At 35.2% G+C, this 18,825-nt stretch overlaps 2 protein-coding genes across 3 annotated transcripts in view; both read left to right on the top strand.

The window, feature by feature from the left end:
• The first annotated feature begins 561 nt into the window (after nt 1–561).
• LOC125831376 (notchless protein homolog) lies at nt 562–8,605 on the top strand. The gene is made up of 13 exons (XM_049510570.1): nt 562–908; nt 1,172–1,253; nt 1,358–1,447; nt 2,851–2,976; nt 3,641–3,768; nt 5,346–5,545; nt 5,838–5,901; nt 6,294–6,404; nt 7,641–7,778; nt 7,898–8,040; nt 8,120–8,174; nt 8,252–8,308; nt 8,389–8,605. Exons 1-13 carry the CDS (start codon nt 729–731, stop codon nt 8,470–8,472), a joined length of 1,458 nt encoding a protein of 485 aa, XP_049366527.1. The 5' UTR covers nt 562–728; the 3' UTR covers nt 8,473–8,605.
• Nucleotides 8,606–9,794: 1,189 nt separating this feature from the next.
• The window catches only part of LOC125831393 (FKBP12-interacting protein of 37 kDa), a 231,172-nt gene continuing 222,141 nt past the window's right edge, over nt 9,795–18,825 (top strand). Inside the window, exons 1-14 of one of the 2 annotated variants that reach the window (XM_049510594.1) lie at nt 9,795–9,927; nt 10,040–10,082; nt 10,157–10,218; nt 10,536–10,606; nt 10,707–10,743; nt 11,475–11,562; nt 11,974–12,038; nt 12,132–12,209; nt 12,903–12,950; nt 16,049–16,102; nt 16,460–16,621; nt 16,830–16,899; nt 17,714–17,769; nt 17,853–18,346. In XM_049510594.1, the coding sequence (XP_049366551.1) occupies nt 9,901–9,927; nt 10,040–10,082; nt 10,157–10,218; nt 10,536–10,606; nt 10,707–10,743; nt 11,475–11,562; nt 11,974–12,038; nt 12,132–12,209; nt 12,903–12,950; nt 16,049–16,102; nt 16,460–16,621; nt 16,830–16,899; nt 17,714–17,769; nt 17,853–18,020 (1,029 nt within the window). In that variant the 5' untranslated portion in view covers nt 9,795–9,900 and the 3' untranslated portion in view covers nt 18,021–18,346. Of the gene's footprint in view, nt 9,928–10,039; nt 10,083–10,156; nt 10,219–10,535; nt 10,607–10,706; nt 10,744–11,474; nt 11,563–11,973; nt 12,039–12,131; nt 12,210–12,902; nt 12,951–16,048; nt 16,103–16,459; nt 16,622–16,829; nt 16,900–17,713; nt 17,770–17,852; nt 18,347–18,825 lie in introns of those variants that run through there. The other variant, XM_049510595.1, reaches the window with a different exon arrangement.

Below are 18,825 nucleotides of genomic sequence, written 5' to 3'. Positions count from 1 at the left end.
CAACTAATCAAACATTATTTAGAATTTTATAGCTAATTAAATTTCAGTCGTGTTTTAATACAAAGACATCATTTGAACGATCATACCTTAAAATCAAATCTTTAAACCTATGGATATGTCCAACAAACTTGAAATATAGAAACTTCCAGCTATATTAGCTCACCGTTCTTGTTTACTGTAATCCTTTTTTTTAAGGCCAAATGAGTTGAGTATCACAAATGAATTAATTTTGGATATAGAATGAACTAGCTAAAGTTGATATGACATGCTACTTGAAAAAATTAGACAAATTTATATTAAGTGTATATATATTTCAATTAAGGGAACTTTCTATGAAATTTTCTCATATGTTTGCCAAATGTGTAACAATGTCTTTAGATATGGGTGATATCTATTTCTAGTAGTGATGTCTTTATGTTATTAGAAAAATTATAATAAAAAACAATAAAAAAGAGATAGCAAAATAAGTAATTTTCTTTAAAATCAAAAGTATATACCAATAATATCTTTTTTATATTGATAAAAACATTATAAGTTAATAAAATGTTAATCATATATCTTAGGGGTCCAAGTGCAAATTTCACAAAGCTTAAGGTGCGTCTTTTTTTCAGTTTTGTCAGTTTGACAATCTTTGCAAAGCTGAAAAAATTTCAAAACCCTACTAAAACCTCTATTTCCTCTTAAGAGTCAAAAGTAGTCTTAACCAGAAAATTTGTAAGCGAAGATTAATGGCAGAAACGATGGAAGTGGAAGTGGAAGCTGCGGCGACGGCAGAGAGAGAAGCAACAAACAGTGTCATATGTCAGTTGGCAGACCCAGAAGGCAATCCGTTGGGTGCCGCCTTGTACCTCCCTGAAAACGCTAGTCCAAAAGAGCTTAATCAAGTCGTCAATAAGCTTCTCAGCAATGTAAGCAAGATGAACTTCAATGCTTTTTTCTATTTTTATTTGCGTTCAACCTATTTGGATTGAAATTATTACCAAGGAAATTAAAGAATAAACAATTCTATTAGCTAGACTGCTTTCATAGTTCAAATTGAATCAAAATGATTAGTAAACAAGAAGATTCTAGAGAATTACGACTATGAGGAATCACGGTGTATTAGATGTCATTTCATAAGTGTCAATTTTCATGCTGACTTGTAACTATGGGAATTTTTGGAGTTTTTCAGGAGGAAAAGTTGCCTTATGCATTTTATATCTCAGACGAAGAGCTTGTGGTGCAGCTTGGATCATACTTAGAAAAGAACAAAGGTAAATTGTGTAGGAGAGTTGTAATGTTATGGAGCTTATGAATGATTATCGAAATGTTTATTTTGCTAATTATTGATGGATATACTTTGGTGAATTCATTGCAGTGTCTGTGGAAAAAGTCTTGACAATAGTTTATCAACCACAAGCAGTGTTTCGAATCCGCCCTGTCACTCGTTGTTCGGCCACAATTGCTGGTACAAAATTATTCACTCTTGTCATTATGCTACTGAGCATCTTCTCCTTGTGATCCTTTTACTCTGGTAATTGATACTGCGGCTTCAAGAATTTATGCTGTGGGTTAGTTTAGGTGGAACTGCAGTGCGGATTGATTACTTTGAGCAGTTGCTAATCTAAGAATTAACACTGTGTTTGGTTCCAAGATGGAAAGGGAAAGAATAAAGTGAGAGAAAAAGTGCAAATTTTACCTTACTGATGTAGTGGCTAGGATTTCTTTATTAGTCGTTGGAATAGATGAAGAGACACAAAAAAAGGGCTTAGCAAAGGTTGATATGGTTGAGATTCTTAACCTCCACTTTACCTCACGTTTTCATGTATTTCCTTATCAAACAAGGTGAAATCCCATAATCCTCCTCCTTTTTACCCCAGTATCAAAAAGAGAATAATATCCTCTTTACTTCCTTCCGTCTACCCATTTACCTGGGAAATATGCATTTTTTATTCTGATTTAATCTTCTGTTATGGAAAGCAGATTGTTCTTCCATCCTTGGACTTAATAAACATTAGTGTGAGCATCAATAGATGGTTCTTATTTGTTGAAAGCAGTAGGCTATTTATGAGCAAACTAAAGATCGATGAGGAGAATCTCAAATGAGTTTGCGAGCAGCTCCAACAAGCTTTGTTGGTAAGAGGGAATTTATGTAGACTATTTGGGTGGGGTGAGGGATCCAAGCCTGCAGACATTTACCAGAATTTCAATGGCTATGATCGTTTCATAAGGGATCGAAGTCTGGGGAGGGTAAAGTGTACACAACCCTTACCTCAGGTAGAGAGGCTGTTTCTGATAGACCCTCGGCACAAGAGAAACAGGGGGGTGGGGATAGCAAAGCATGAACAATAATACCAGAAGAGGGATATAATACAGGGTGGAGAAACATATCAGGGAAGAAACATCTGGTTTGGCTTCACAAAAAGAGAAAAATCCTCCTCTCTACCTACCCCTCCACATTTCCATTATTTTGGGAAAGGTATTGAAGATTAAAAAAATAAATGGTGTTGGTGGTGGGTAGTTGCCAAAACAATGGAGTTTTAATATGTTTATGAGTGAATGTGAAAACCCCCTTGCATGAACTTCTATGCTTGATATGTTCTACAGTCAGGATTTTATTTTCCACCTGAGAGGCATTTGGTTCATGCAATAAGCTATTTAGTCTTATTAGTCGGTGATCTACAACCAATTCATATGCGCTTCTGTTTTTTTGTACTGACTGAGTAACATTTCTCGATGTCATTATCTGTGTTCGGTATATCTTTGTCTAGTGTTCTTTTTAATCTTTCTTTTACGTTGTACTTGACAGCTGCTCATCTCACCCTGGAACCTTCACATTTGCTTTAATCAGTTTGGGTTTTGTGCTTGCAGGTCACACTGAAGCTGTTCTTTCAGTTGCCTTCAGTCCTGATGGACGACAGTTGGCAAGTGGATCTGGTGACACTACAGTTCGTTTGTGGGATCTAAATACCCAGACACCATTGTTTACATGTCAAGGTTTGAATCTAAGTTTCATAGGCATCAGTTGCAGTCTCAGCTTTTCATTTATCATATTATGTAAAATATAGGAACTGAATGATAAAGGTCTTTAAGTGTATCCTCTTACAAGATGTTATTTAGCTGATTATCACTTATGAGAATGATAACTTCTTAATATGCTGGGATTAATACTTGGATATTGGACCTCCCTCAACATTCTCATACTCTCTGGTTTAAATCCTAGTTTGGTTACTTTGAATGCATCTTAGGCATTGGTCATTTATCATGCATTTGGTCAGATGATATTGTATGTTAACTTTCCGAAGTGGTTTTAACATTGGATTGTGAGGTCATTTATTTCTCTGTAAAGTTCTGCTTATTCTATTCTTATGCCACAAATGCTGCAGGGATTACCTTTTTTTTCCTTCATTTTTGAAATTTCAGCATCAAATACTAGTTATAAGTCTGCAAGCTACCTGTATAACCAAATATATTGCATTTGCTACCCAACAAAAAGAAAAGTGAAAATAAACAGGTTTTCTGTTCTAAAGCGTATAATTCTGTCAATGCTGCTTGTTCCCTTTGCCAAAATTGCCGAATCATGGTATTACCAACATTTCCCTTTATGTGTTTAATAATGTCTATGAATGAATAGTGACTCTATATATCCTCTTTGTTCCAGGGCATCGAAATTGGGTTCTTTCTGTTGCATGGTCGCCAGATGGTAAGCATCTTGTAAGTGGAAGCAAGGCTGGAGAACTTATCTGTTGGGACCTTCAGACTGGGAAGCCTTTAGGGAATCTGCTTACTGTAAGTCATCTCAGACTTGTTTTTGTATAGTTATTGAGATTGTAGAACTATGGATTTTGATGTGTTTTTGCCTGCTGGGCTTTATGGGTCAAGATCCCTGCTAAAATAGCATTTTCCTTGTTAACTGCTGTCTATTGTGCCTCAGTTACGATAAATCCTGATAATCTTTCTTTTTCCCGGATGAAGATAGAATCCGGATAATCTACTAGCAATGAGCTCCAGTGTTATTAAAGTTTAGTTACTTGTCTGTACAAATAGTATATCTGTGGAAGGGCTCTATTTTTTTTGTTGTTGTTGTTGTGCTAAGTAAGGAAACTTATTAGTCACGTTGAATATTGTATGAAGTGATAGCAACCAAATTCAAGGAAGTAAGGAGCTCAAATAAACATACAAGAGCTTGATAGAAAATTAGGGAGAATAGATCGAAGAAAGAAAGGACTCTCTGTATTTTTTTTATTCAAAAAAAGAAAGAAAGGACTATCTAATAATTTAAATTGACAGTCAATTACTAGATTTAATCTGTAGGAGAAAAGAATTGAACTCATTCATGGAAATCCTTACCTAGGGGCTAAGAGAATCTAAGGAGGTTCAATGGAGAGATACTAGGGTTCTTCCCTTTCACGCGCACAAGGTTCAATCATCCAAATTCAAATTCAAACATAGCTAATGAACTAAACCCTTCTGACAACTATTTATTCTAGTGGGATGTTTAGTTGTGGGATAAGGATAATAATCCCATGATTAAATTTGGGATTAACTTTATCCCATGTTCGGTTTGAGGTGTTAGCTAATCCTGGGATTATGTTATCCCACCATTTGTACTACCATCCCATATAGAGGGTGGGCCTTGTTCGTGCCTTGTAAATCACACAAGTCTTGGTTTGCGCCTTGTAAATAACTATTTAAGCATATTGTCGGCCTTCAAACCCTCTTGGATGGCTCTCTTAAAAGTTCCTTGAGCTCTTGAAAGATGTTTGAAAGTCTTCACGCTCATGACTGCCAGCTTGAGAGTTATCATGAATTGAGCATTATTTCCCACTATAGGTGGTATTATTGGCTAATGTGCTTACGTTTGTTGGTAGCTAGAATTCGGAGTGTAGGTGAATCCTCAATTGAACCATGCAAAGTAGATGTCACAGGATGTATATGCATAATTTGATCAATCATTGATTACTTTAGTTGTATTTTAAGACTATGAGTGTCTGCAATGTCAAATTATGGTTGCTGAATGCTGCCCAAGTGGCTCAGTTCAAACTTTTCATGTTTCCTTCCTTTTTAATCTTGACATTATCTTCTATTCTTATTTCACAATACCTACATATACCCCTTTGAAGATATTCAAGTAAAGAGGCCTTGAATTAATTGAATTAAGAAACTACACCTAGGTCCTCTATTCTGTCTTTCTTGACTTAAGTCGTGGCTTTTTGTGTGACATACACATCTTCCCTTTGTTGCTTTTGTCAAAATAATTGTCCCTGATGCCAAAGTAATTGGCTCATTTTGACTTGCTGTATTGCTTTGTGAACTGTTCAAGAGAAACTCTTTGAAGAGTCTGATCTGACCTTACCATGTTGCAGGGCCACAAGAAATGGATAACTGGTATTTCTTGGGAACCTGTACACCTCAGTGCTCCATGTCGCCGCTTTGTAAGTGCAAGTAAAGATGGCGATGCACGGATATGGGATGTTATCACAAGGAAGTGTCTCATTTGTCTCACTGGCCATACACTTGCAATAACATGTGTAAAATGGGGTGGAGATGGAGTTATATACACGGGGTATATTTCTTTAGAGCATTTCACTTTACAGATTGTTGTCATTTGTGTAGTATATTGATCTCTGTGGTGAGCATCAACTTACTGTGATTGGCCCACTTGATGTATCTATTTTCTTGAACTTTTGATGTTTCCTTTGGTACATAGTTCTCTCCTTTTTTGTGTGTGTGTGGGAGGGGTGGGGTGTGTGTGTGTGTGTGTGTATACACAGAGAGAGAACGAGCCGTTGAACCCAGACATTAGTTTAAGATATCTTTGATATGGTGTTAGTAACATTTGCTAGTTCATATTCCAGATCTCAGGACTGTACAATCAAGGTATGGGAAACCACGCAGGGGAAGCTAATACGTGAATTGAAGGTGAAGTCTATAACTTTTGATTATTGTGGGACTTTTCAACTGCTCTCATGCATGTGCCGTGACTTTGTATTATTATTCATCACCTGTATAGTGTATTCAGTGAGGTCGGTATGTGCTTGGTGGGCTTTCTATATTTCCTTGAGATCCCTGTGAAGCTTTCTTTTAATTTACATTTGAAGTAGAAAGGAAATTTTCTGACTGCTCAAAAGTGAGGCTTGTGAGATGTACTATCATTTGTCTTTGTAGTCCATTGTGACATGTGGACAATTTTTGAGCATCATTGTATTTCATTTTAAGAAACACTATGTCTAAGGTGGAATAGGTGTACTCCTGGAAATTATGACTAGATGGGTAGTTTCTTATTTATGCTCCTACCATTTCATGCTATGCAGGGTCATGGACATTGGGTAAATTCTCTAGCACTGAGCACTGAATATGTTCTTCGAAGTGGAGCTTTTGATCACACCAATAAACACTTCGCATCTCCTGAGGAAATGAAAAAGGTAATCTTTTGGTATTCCTAGTCCCAAAGCTTCTTATGTACTTAATTTAATTTGCCCTCAATATTGCAAGGATTCACTTTTATCAACTTAAGTTGGATTAAATTAAGACTTCACCCCCACACATCCTTATGGAGATACTCTGCTGTGGAGGCGTGAAATGTTTTTGTATTATAACTCAAAACTTATGGTGAGAGTGAGAAGTCACAGGTAGGTTTGATGTTCAAAAATATACCAGCTGAGCTCATCTCTTCCATGATCCATTAGGCTAGTTCAACGACCTCCTCAGTCTGGGAGTGCTGCAGTATGACATTGATGAATACGCCTCAATTCCAAGCGCGTTGGTGTCTGCTATATGATCCTACCTATCCATTTGAACCCATTTCATTCCTATAAAAAAAGTTCAATGTCAGATAATAACTAGCAACTATTTTTTCGGTTTTCGTGTGAGGCTAGATGTTGACACAATAGTGAACATAGTAAACTTTTAGAGCAATAGTAGGCTGTATAATTTTGGAACTCGCAGCTTAGTCCTTAAAAACATTTGCAAAGGTGATCTATCTACCAATTAAGCAGCTCGTACACGATCGTTTGTATCCTTTTTGAGTGAGTGGCAGCTCAGTACTTGAAACATTTGCAGAGGTGAGATTTTCTCTCAATTAAGCAACTCGTACAAGATTGTTTGCCTCCTTTTGTTGTACCTTCTAGATTTTGCTAAAAAGCTAGGGTGACCGAAGAGATCCTTAATAGAGATGCCAGCTAGAAAAAGGATAAATCTATCTTTTCAGTTTTGTTGATGATCAACAAAAACATAAGCTGCATATATATGAGGATTTGATAAGAAAACGATGGGAACAAATAGAAAGGTACAGAAGCCGGGGGGGCCCTCTAACATATAGAGAAAAAGAACCTCGCTGTTTTGACTCTTGGAACTCAGATGGAAGTTAACAAAATCGGGTGTCTTTCACTGAAATGGGTGTGGAGTTTGCAACTGAACCTAAAATTTAGGGGGTTCTTCTATCTTTTGTTTTCTGCTTTCCTGAGATTATGCATGCCTATATCTTGTGGCTTTCGAAGCATCCCATATTCTCATTTAGCAGGTGGTAGGGCAACAGTATACACTAACGAGAGGCAAAGAGCAAAAGAAGAAGAACAAAAATCTTTGATGCTATTTAGTTGCTCCAAATTGTAATTTCTCCATCCTCACAGTACTTAACATTGCTCTTGTTTTATCGCCAGGTAGCACTTGAAAGGTACAACAAAATGAGAGGTAATGCCCCTGAGAGGTTGGTATCAGGATCAGATGATTTCACAATGTTTCTATGGGAGCCTGCTGTCAGCAAGCACCCAAAAACTCGCATGACAGGTCATCAACAGGTTAGCAATCTTTCTGTGCTGTAAAGGATGGTTTTCTCCGTGTGCATGTGTGCTTTGACGGTGAACATGGCCTTCATTTTTTGTTCTAAGCATCGAACCATGAATTTCAATTTTTGCAGCTGGTTAATCACGTTTATTTTTCTCCGGATGGTCAATGGATAGCAAGTGCCTCATTCGATAAGTCAGTAAAATTATGGAATGGAACCACAGGAAAATTTGTTGCTGCATTCCGAGGCCATGTTGGACCTGTATATCAGATAAGGTTAAAATTTGCCATAAAACTCAAATCTTCCGTTACTTTAACAGTCAACTGTTAGTTACTATCCTTGTGTTTTGCACAGCTGGTCAGCCGACAGCAGGCTACTTTTGAGTGGGAGCAAAGATTCAACCTTGAAGGTATGTGTTTGCATTACTCTTGGTTCTTGCCCTGTTAAAAACAAGTCATTAAGAAAACTATTTATGTCTGTATTTAGGTTTGGGATATCCGGACAAAAAAATTGAAACAAGACCTTCCCGGCCATGCTGATGAGGTAAGCTTCTGCCACAGGCATTTTCAGTCTCTTTCTCTACAGAACTTTTAGATAACTTTGTCTATCTCTGAACTTGGAAGGTTTTCGCGGTTGACTGGAGTCCAGACGGCGAAAAAGTAGCATCTGGAGGTAAAGATAGAGTTCTGAAGCTATGGATGGGATAGAAACAAGGGTGACTTCCACCCCTATGCCAATGAAGCTCTTGTTTCTAGCCCTGGAAATTCAAGGCCCCTACTTTTATTTATTAGATATAAAATATGTAATTCAAGTAGTAATCACCATTCTTATTATTTTAAAATGATATAAGTGAGTCTTTTACCAACCATTAATCACATAATTCCTTCTTTATATTGTATTTTAGGGATTTGGTTGTGGTAAATTATAGATAAGAGTGGTAGATAGTTAAGGTCTTCTCAAGTTATTTTCCTCTTGTTCACCGAAGCTTAATTGAATCAATTTGTTTTTACAAGTCTGGCTTTATAAAGTTTCTTCGTACAATTTCCCACAATAGAGTTGTTTCAGTCTAATCAAATCGTGACACACTCTAGATTGGAACTGAAAATGTATGTGCAAGCTGGAACATCAAATTCACTTGTTGAATTCCAGTCGCCTCTATCGTTGATTTTTCACTCAGTCATTGGATTTTAATTGCCTTTAACGTTAATTTTTGAGTTAAAAATGCCCCTGGTCTTTGTGAGGGAAGGTGAGGAAACAACTTTTTGATAACCCAATGATTTTGGTAATTCTTTATATGTTTGACATTGATGCAGTATGAACAAACATGTTAGATGCTACGATTATTTTAAAAAAAATATGAGGTTGTAATATATAACGAAGTTCCATACATATTGAATTTTTGAAGAAATATTCAAAGTTACAATCCTATATTTTTTTCTTAAATTATCATCTCTAGCTATCTTAATTTTTACCACCAAGTAGAATGTTAAAAATATATACCTATTGAATTCATAAATATATTTTGAAGTAAAAAAAAACTTGACTTTGCGCATGTTTATCCTATTTTTCATCGTTTAGTGATTCAATATTTTGTTACTATATAAAATATAATTTTTTTTCATATTTGAATAATTCAATATATTTTGAGCAAAAAAAATGATTTAATTCACTCGAGTTATAAATGGTTAAAGTAATGTTTTAATGCTTGTTGACTTTGAAATAATAAAAGAGAGGAAAATAGTAAGAAAAAGAAGAGAATTTAGATTATGTTGTTTAAGAATCAGTTTGAATTGACTTAACGGTTGATAAAATCTATTTTTAAGCATTATTAGCTTTTGAGAGTGTTTGAAAATGTTAGAAGTAACTTAAAATAAATTTAAAAATGACTTTAGCAAAAGTTGATTTTTAACTTGAAAATTCTTTTTTTTTAAGTCAATCCAAATTGATTCTAAATTAGCCAATTGATTTTATTTGTCTAATAAAAATAAATTCGGTTTTGCAAAATTAGGAATTAAACCCGAATTCAGCAAACCATTCTTCTTCCTTCCGCGCTTTCTCTCCACTGAAGCCTCCTCAGTCTTCAACAAATTTAGGGTTCCAAATTGAACTTTAAACTTGTTCAATTAATTTCATCAATGGCGTCTCATAATCACATGGACGATGTAATTTCTTTTTTTCCTTTTTCAATTTCTAGGGTTTTCTTGTCTAATAGTAATTACTTCTATTTCCTTTATACTATAATGTTGAATAATTTTCGTTTTGGGGAATTGTCAGGACCTCGATTTTGGTGGAGATTTTGCCGCCACTAGGCGTTCAGGTTTGCTAATTCTTCGCCATTGTCATCTTTACTGCAAGCTTTTGAGTATATTATTTGATTGCAAGTGATTTTAGGTGCCAAACGAAGCTTTGGAGACCTTGACGATGATGAAGACGATATTTTTGGCTCTAAAAAGGTGTTATGCTTATTTACTCTTATTTAAGTTTGTCTTGTAAGCTATACTTTCAAACAAATCATGGGATACATGGGTTGTTGGTTGCTCATAAGCACTCTCTAAGTTCAAATTTATGTGATATGCTTCTTTTCAGACATCATGAGTTTTGTAACATAATTAAGTGCCCTTTTTGATACTGTCAAGGATTTAAATCCTTCAAGAATATTTAACTTCTTTGACTGATCTGTGATTCTTTTCAACTAGAAAAATAGGAGTCATAGGGACTATTAGCATGGCAGTTTAAGTCAATATTTATCATTTACCTCTTTCAATACTAGGGTAATTTGTTGAAAGTAGAGGAAACAGCACCTGGTGCAGCAACAGGGATGATCTTGTCTCTTCGCGAGAGGTATGGTATTGGACGCTTGTTGCACATCTGTGAACGTTTTTGGATTTAATTGCTTATGTTTTGTCACTTTCTAACTGTTTTTTGTGCTTTGTTATTGCAGTCTACAGGACTGTAAGGATACCCTAGCATCATCTCAGGTGTTTATCATCTTACATTTTTTTTTTTTTTTTTCCGATGGTTATATCCAAAGTAATCTATCATCCTCCTTTTCAACATTATGCATTCATGTTATATGATTTTTTAAATATTTATATTAATTATCAGAGCCTAGAAATATTCATGTTGGATTATCTTTTTTTTTTTGATAAGAATGGTATGTTGGATTATCTTACTTTCTCTCAGTTAATATTCAATGTTTATATAGGGTTTTAATTAGCTTTAGAAGTAAGCACATGTAGTATCTTTCATGGGAAGTTGTTTTGTGTTTTCTCTGATACTTCACTCAAATCATTCTGAAATTTATTTTAGATGCTTCCGTGGTATAGGATAAAATGTCTTTCTTCCTTTGCTCATCAGATAATAATATGCTTTAGCTAACATGTTGGCTGGATGGTGATGATTTACTGACTACCTATCTTTCATCAGCATAAATTGGTCTTCCGTTTCCAACCTTCTCTTTTGAATTGACTCTGCTACTCATACGTCTTAAAATCTCCGAGGGGCTAAGATTTCTAAGTTTACAGTTTGAAGTCTCCTTTTGATGTTTTACGCCCTTTCCTTGATTCTTATGCTAACGCTAATTTGTTCAAACTTTGTGTGGGGGCCTTGTGGAGCTGCACCACACTTAATGGGGCCTGAATCATGCTGTTGAAAGACCAAAATTTTGATTGTAATCTCTGAAAACTTATAACTGCCTATCTTGTTTCAGACAGAACTAGAATCTGCAAAATCTGAAATACAAAAGTGGCGCTCTGCGTTTGAAAAGGAGCCATTCATACCTCCTGGCATGACACCTGGTATTGTCCCTTTTAGTATCTCTGTACAGTCACAATCCTGTTCCTTTTCTTCTAGTCTTTTTCGATCTTCGTGTTTTCCCCATTGCTGCTGTATGTTTGAGTCTCATAAATCATTAAAAAAACAATAATCATATTTTAGTTCCCTCTGTCCCATTTGATAGATGATTTGGTTTTGAAAGGGTCTGGAGTTATATGGGAAAGTTTGACTTGTTTGTTTAAGAATAGTAGACTAGTGTGAGGCTTCCACCATCACATCACTGCTTAAAGCTGAATGTCTTGAAATCCTCTGTTATTTATGAATCACGTTCAACATTTAGGGCCACCCTTTAAATGGAAAGATCTTTCATGTTAATTGAGATGGAGTGAGTTACTTTTTCCAATGAAGAGAATTAACTGTGCTCTTATTTGCAGAACCCAAGTTTGTGGTCAGTTATCTTCAGAACCTCAGATCATCTGAGGAGTCATTGCGTGAACAGGTTTTGTTTTTTGATTATTCCTCTTCATTTGGTCATTCCTAAGATATCTTTGAATTTTTTTTCTAATCATTATCTCATCTTTGCAATCTGTAGTTGGAAAGAGCAAAGAAAAAGGAGGCTGCATTTATTGTAACTTTTGCCAAAAGAGAGCAGGAGATCGCAGAGTTGAAGGTAAAGTTGTCCATGGACTTCGAATGATAGATTGCATCTATTATATATTAATTTTGAACTATCTTGTAGACAATTTGTTCTTTTTTTGCGGCTATCTCAACAAAATTGAGCAGGATATTTAAACATGTTATCTTACTGTGTGGTGCAACCATGCAAGAAAACTATATGAAGCAAAAGATAATGATTTTCACTAAGAAATTGAAAATTGAGTTTGTCGATGCTATCTGAGTTGCCAATTGTAAATTGTGCCTTACTCTGAGAAAATCTCTTGTCTTTATGGTGTGCAATGAAGCCTGCAACTTACATATTAGGGTAAACAAAAGCCTACTGCTGGTCAGCTGATCTTTCATTTTCAATTTTGTCAATTGAAGAGATCTGTGATCTAATCAATACTAGCAACGTCCTTATGTTATAAAATCTAGTTTTATCCTTGACAGGACCTCTGATCAGATGTCACATCTTTCTTCTTTTGGGGTGAGGGTGAGTAAGAAGGCAATAGTATGTTGTTGCTGAATGTTGAGTGTGTTGTTTTTTAAATCCTTTTTTGTAAAGCATATAGTGTTGGGTGTTTTTTCCTTTATCTTTATCTTTAGTTGCCTTTGTTTTAAATGTGTACATCCAATTCATTGTTTTCTCTTTACTTTGTGCTGGTTAATTCTTTCTTCTTACTTTTCCTACTGGTAAATGTTTTAGTCTGCAGTTCGGGACCTTAGAGCTCAACTCAAGCCGCCATCTATGCAGGTAATAGTAGTATCTTTGCTTACTCATAGTTTAAAACCCTAAAAAAAGGAGGGAGAAAGACACTGAGAGAGTATGTCTATGTGTTATGCTCTGCTGTTGTTCAATTGTTTTGGTGATTATTTCCAATTTGCTCCTTTAAAAATGAGTTCTATGTGTACCTCTCCTATGTGGTTTGCAAGTTATTGCATAGGAGTGGGGGTTTTACCCTTTCCCTTGTCATAAAAAAAAAGAAAAGAGTTCTATGTGTGTAATTTGTATGTGTTGTATGTAGCTTGTTTTTGTTTCACACAGTAAGTTGCTTGTTCTGGTTCATTTGGTTGTTGCTTTGCTAGTTTTATGCCTTATGCTTAAATAATAAAATTGCAGCCGGTGCTAATTCTAGTTACAGAATCTTACTTCCTACTCAATCCGCTATCAACCTTATTTACATATATTAGCCTGAGAATTTCCTGTACCCTTCGGGGTGGCCCAGTGGTTTGGGCTTGGGACTTCCATGTAGGAGGTCTCAAGTTCGAAACCCCTTGCCAGCGAAAGCAAGGGGTTTGCCTTCTGGGTCAAGCTCATCGCACCGGGCTTGCCTAGTGCGGGTTACCTCTCCTGTGTGGTTTGCGAGCTATTGCATAGGAACGGAGTTTTACTTGTGCGCATCCAAAGGGTAGCGGCTGTGGGTTTCCCTTGTCATAAAAAAAAAAAAAAATTTAATTCTTGTGTTAACACTACTAGTGCTGGTCTCAAGGTTCTAGAATGAGTAGAATCCCTACCAATTCCCAACATACTCAGTATGCTAGAAAAGCACATAGGATATCATTAGGGTTGTAAATTGTAAGCTAGCTTCTTCTTTTTTTTTCTTTTTTTTTTTTTGGGGGGGGGGGGGGCGTCAATTGACTTAGGTTGAAGGACTTGTTTCTTTGGTCACAAGTTTGAGTTGTGCCAAGTAGGCCTACTCCAGTATTTAAGTTGAGAAGGTAGAAGGGTGGTTTTCGGTCATAATTAAATGTAAGTTAGCAAGGGGAATCATGAAAGGGAATGGTTTCATTTTGTGTTTCTATTTTGTTGATACTTTTGATGCAAGTTCAGCTATTCGCTTCCAGACTGATGGAGGTAAGATAACTGAAGGGTAAGACCAACATTTATCCAACATCGAACTGGCTGATAAGATAGAGCCTCTTAGGAACTGCATATGGTGGCCTGTACCTCTTCTCTGCTTGAATCATTCTGCTTAACCCTAATGTAGATCCTACTAGCTGGATTTGGGTCTTTAATATTTATGAAAAGATTGAGTCTTCAGTGTCTACTTGTTTCTTACTATCTATGCTACTAATTAAGGGGCAGATTTGTTTTTATTGTAATTAATTTATGAATCCTGCACTATTTTCTAACAATACTCCCATAATCACACAATTATCAAAAACAGAGAAGATGCTAAAATTGTTATTGCATTTAATGGGTGGGGATTTCCTTGTAGTTCAACTCTCCTTTGACAGCTATGCTCACAGTCGGCATCAGTATCATAAATTTCTCCTCCTATTTTCTATTCCCATATCCTATTTTTCAAAGTTTATATTCATTCCTAGTTGAATTTACCAAGTTTGTAATATGCACATATGATTATGCCCACTTAACTAGTTTCTCTAAGATTTAGATTCAAGTTTGCTCAATGAATGGCCTAAGACCATCTCCAACCCCACTCTATTTTACTCTTCATTCTCTATTTTTGCAGAGTAAAATAGAGAATTGGATCTCCAACCACTCTCTATAAAGCTCTCTATTCTCTATTTATAGAGAGGTGAATAATAGTTCTCTAAATTTGGAGAATTACTATTCACCTCTCTATTTCACTTTTTCATTATTTTAATATTATTTCTACTATTTGTAATTAACATATTATTTTTCATAGAAGGCTATTAATTAAATTTCTAATATTCGTAATTCTTTTTAAATATAATATAACATTTTAAAAAATATATTATTTAGTATATACTACTTCCATCCCGAATTAACAATATTTTAAATATATTTTTTTCAATTTTCGTCACTTTAAGAGATAATTTAATAGTATTATTATTGATTTTCACTATGAAGAATGCACAAAATTTAAATGATAGAATGAAAATTTTAATTTAAAAATACAATACATGACATAATAATTTAAATACAAGATAACAATACAATACATAACATAATAATTTTAAAAATCACAAAAATAATTTAGTAATCCGGTAGGTCATTTTCTGATTTAACAATATTCGAAAAAAAGATAGTGTATGATCGAGAGAATTGTTGTGTTTGTGATTGCCGTTGTGCTTGTTGATTTCTTTTTTCAATTTTTCGTAGTTCTTTAAAATTTAGAATAATACTAAATAAAGATTTTAATTTTTTTTTTTTATATTACATGAAAATTATATAGGGTGATTATTTTGAAAAAAGAAAGAACGGGTTTATATTATGAAATAAGAAAATGAAATAGAAATATAAATAATATATAATATTGAGGAAAGAGAAGAAGATTCTTTTTTAGAGAGTAAAATAGAGAATTGGGTTGGAGTTGTTTGTCTGAAAAAATAGAGAACTCTATATTTGGAGAGTAAAATAGAGTGTAGGGTTGGAGATGCCCTAAGAGATCTTCATGTTAAGTGAGAACAGATGATACTAAGAACAAAGTTTCAAGAAATGCATATAGTTCCATTAATTTTCCAGAAATAGCTTCCTCCTACTCTCTTTTTGCTTCTTTTTGAAGATCTCCAGCATATCCTTAATGCTGAGGAATACAATGTTACCAATTAAAACAAAAAAAATCCAGAAATTTAGAGGTTACAAGCCAGAGTTATGGAATTAAAACCTTTCTGTTTTTTTTCTCTTTATTTCCTTTTCTTCTTCTGAGAACAGCACTATGATTCACTGAATAAACAAACCTTTGTAGTATTTTGTTCTTTTCTGCTATAATATGTATCTGCAGTGAGCTTTCTCTCCCTTTTTTCCTGGAAAATGTCATTTTATACCGTAGCTTTTCCTTTTTTCTTTTTGGGTTAACATTTGTTTTTAATCTCTTTGTGCACATTTTGCTCAGTTTCCTTATTCTTTTGGGGGTAAATTTACAGGCACGGAAGCTATTACTAGATCCAGCTATTCATGAAGAGTTCACTAGGCTGAAGGTGAGTTATCTGGATTGATTTTAATTTCAAGCTGAAATGTCTGGAGAGGAGATTGATACATTTATCTAGTGGTTCCATACTTTAACTTCATTGTTCTTTCAAGTCTCTTTGATGGTTGGCTTGAATTCTTTATTTAACGGGGCAGCGCACTGTTGGTGACATCATTCCAGGTTATCTTTTGAATTGCTCAATGAGCTCAGATGATGCATCCTGTTGCCAATGAATAAAGCATGCTTGGTGCTTAAATTTTTGGATGCTTTTCGCGTGTAGTTTATTTGACCTTTTCATTGTTCCTTCGTGGCCTTGCTGGCTCTGATTGCATTCTTGCTTACATCTTTTCTTATTTTGCATTGCCAGAATTTGGTTGAAGAGAAGGATAAGAAAGTGAAGGAGTTGCATGATAACATTGCTGCTGTCAATTTTACCCCACAAAGCAAAATGGGCAAGATGCTAATGGCTAAATGTAGGACACTGCAGGAGGAAAATGAAGAGATTGGAAACCAGGCTAATGAAGGAAAGGTAGTAAATGATTTTCTTGAGCAGTGAAGTGTGTAAAATATTAAACTCTTTTAGTTCAAAACTGAATTTAGAGATGGAAAGAGTAATCTATTCATAAGTTACTTAGTTGCCTAGCTTATTTCTTTCAGGTTTGTTAAATTATGATGGTTGCTTGAAAGGTGATAAATGTGAGATGTTACAGAAGTTCTGTTTCTTTCTTTACTTGCAGATACATGAATTAACAATGAAACTGGCTTTGCAGAGGTCTCAGAATGCTGAACTCAAAAGTCAATTTGAAGGTTAATGTTCTCCCAAGTTGTTTTACAAATACACCTGTGTTTTCTTTTTGATTGCACTAGGAACTTTTTGTTTGCTGCTAATATTTTTTCTGATTGGCTGGTCAGTTTGGTCATTCTAGATATGATCAGTGTGATTGATAATATTGGCGAGGATATTTAGCTTTGCCATAAATGTTGAAACTTTTGGTAATAAATGCATATCCTCTGGTTCATCTGGACATTACATGAGTAAAGACATGGTCACTCTTAGATATTATTTGCTTTTTGGTAGGGTTTTTCTCTGTACTCGAAGGAATCAGTTGCACCTGATCTGTGTGCGGTTACCATATATCTGCATGCATGCCCTTATTCTTGCAACAGTGAAGTCATGCCAGATATAAGGCATACTTTTACTTAGAATTGAGTTATCATCATCAGTGAAACCCACACCATCCCATACTGTGAAACTGTTAATTCCTACACTGATTCACCCATTAGCCTGCTCTCTCCAGAGTTCATGATTTGTTTGTAGATCAAAGTAGTTTCTCCTTGTACTATGGCGGATTATAGTATCTAACTTTTCACATTTATTTATTTTTTGGGGGAAAAATGGCATAACTAGGAAGTTAGCACCCTCATTGCGTAAGCAATCCATATTTGTGCTAATTTTGTTATAGATCTTTCATTACTTGTGTTCATTTTACCTTTTAGCTCACCGACATTCCTTTATGTTTGACCCAACTTGAATTCTGTTGCTTTGCCGTTGTTATTCAGAACTGCAATGATGAGTAGATTGATTCACTCACTTTCTAACAATTTTTATTCCCACTTGCAGGTCTATGCAAACAGATAGAGGGACTGACGAATGATGTAGAAAGATCAAACGAAATGGTGCTTCACACAGTTCCCATTCTTGTTTAGAGTGAAAGTGGACATTAGGATGACTTTTGACGTTTTAATCGTATTTGTCCTAGGTACTAATCTTGCAAGATAAAGTTGAAGAGAAGGATGAAGTGATCAGTAAGCTGAATGAAGAGTTGAATGAGAAAAACACTGTTGTGGAGAAAACCGAATTAACTCCTGATAAAACTGTCAATGATGAGGAAATGACAACTACAGAAGCACAGGCAGAGAATGAGTAGCGCAAGCTTCTGGAGTTGGTCAGCACATTCGAGGCCTTACCTTCATACATGAAGCTACTCTTTTATCCTTGAATGGTACAACGGTAAAGCAAGCAGAAGATAAGCCCGCCGATCTGGAACCAAGAGCTATCAGTTTGTAAAGCAACAAGCACTGCCATATCTTTCTGACTGACGAGCTGTAGACAGTGTTACCGATGTACTTATAACTGCAATCCGTGTTAGATTCTGTGTTTTTGTTTCCCATTTTCATGGGTATTACATGGTGTATTTAGTTTCCTATCCATGTCTGCAGCACCAATATAATCTATAGCCTCTTTTGATTCGTAGAACATTTTCTCAACTATGCACTTGCAATTTAGCCGTTGTTGTATCGTGCGGAACTGTAATTTATCTTGTAGAGTGTAGCTAGTCTATATGCAGGTAGCACCTTTCCTTTTATCATTCTATTTGTTTTTGACATTTCTCAAAATGTCAAATTGTCTTACTAACAATGTTTTCTTGATATTTTGTTAGTTCCAAACATCATATTAATCAAATTTTGAACTGTGGGTACTGTTTTATTAATGTGATTAAAGCAACTTCATCTAATTCTATTATAATATAGATGTCTCATTTTACTCGAAACAATATTATGACGTATTTTTATTGTACTTAAAACGTACGTTCCAGAGAGTTCAAATGTTCAAGGAATAATTCCCCATTTTTAAAAGGCATGATTTCGTTCAACCCAAAATCAAAACTGGGACAACTAACATGGGGACAGTTGCTTTTCTAGTTGTTTCTCTTACAACTCTTGATATGATAT

The sequence above is a fragment of the Solanum verrucosum genome, unplaced genomic scaffold (assembly GCF_900185275.1).
Source record: "Solanum verrucosum unplaced genomic scaffold, falcon-dt-bn FXZP01000049.1, whole genome shotgun sequence".
In the NCBI taxonomy this organism is placed as follows: Eukaryota; Viridiplantae; Streptophyta; class Magnoliopsida; order Solanales; family Solanaceae; genus Solanum; species Solanum verrucosum.
This window is presented reverse-complemented; position numbering and strand designations above follow the sequence as displayed.

What these genes read in the sequence shown, in the direction of transcription:
- LOC125831376 (XM_049510570.1), top strand. Translation starts at nt 729, where the DNA reads ATGGCAGAAACGATGGAAGTGGAAGTGGAAGCTGCGGCGACGGCAGAG. An exon ending in ATACTTAGAAAAGAACAAAG is followed by an intron (nt 1,254 to 1,357) that starts GTAAATTGTGTA and finishes AATTCATTGCAG; the next exon opens with TGTCTGTGGAAAAAGTCTTG. An exon ending in GCATGACAGGTCATCAACAG is followed by an intron (nt 7,779 to 7,897) that starts GTTAGCAATCTT and finishes CAATTTTTGCAG; the next exon opens with CTGGTTAATCACGTTTATTT.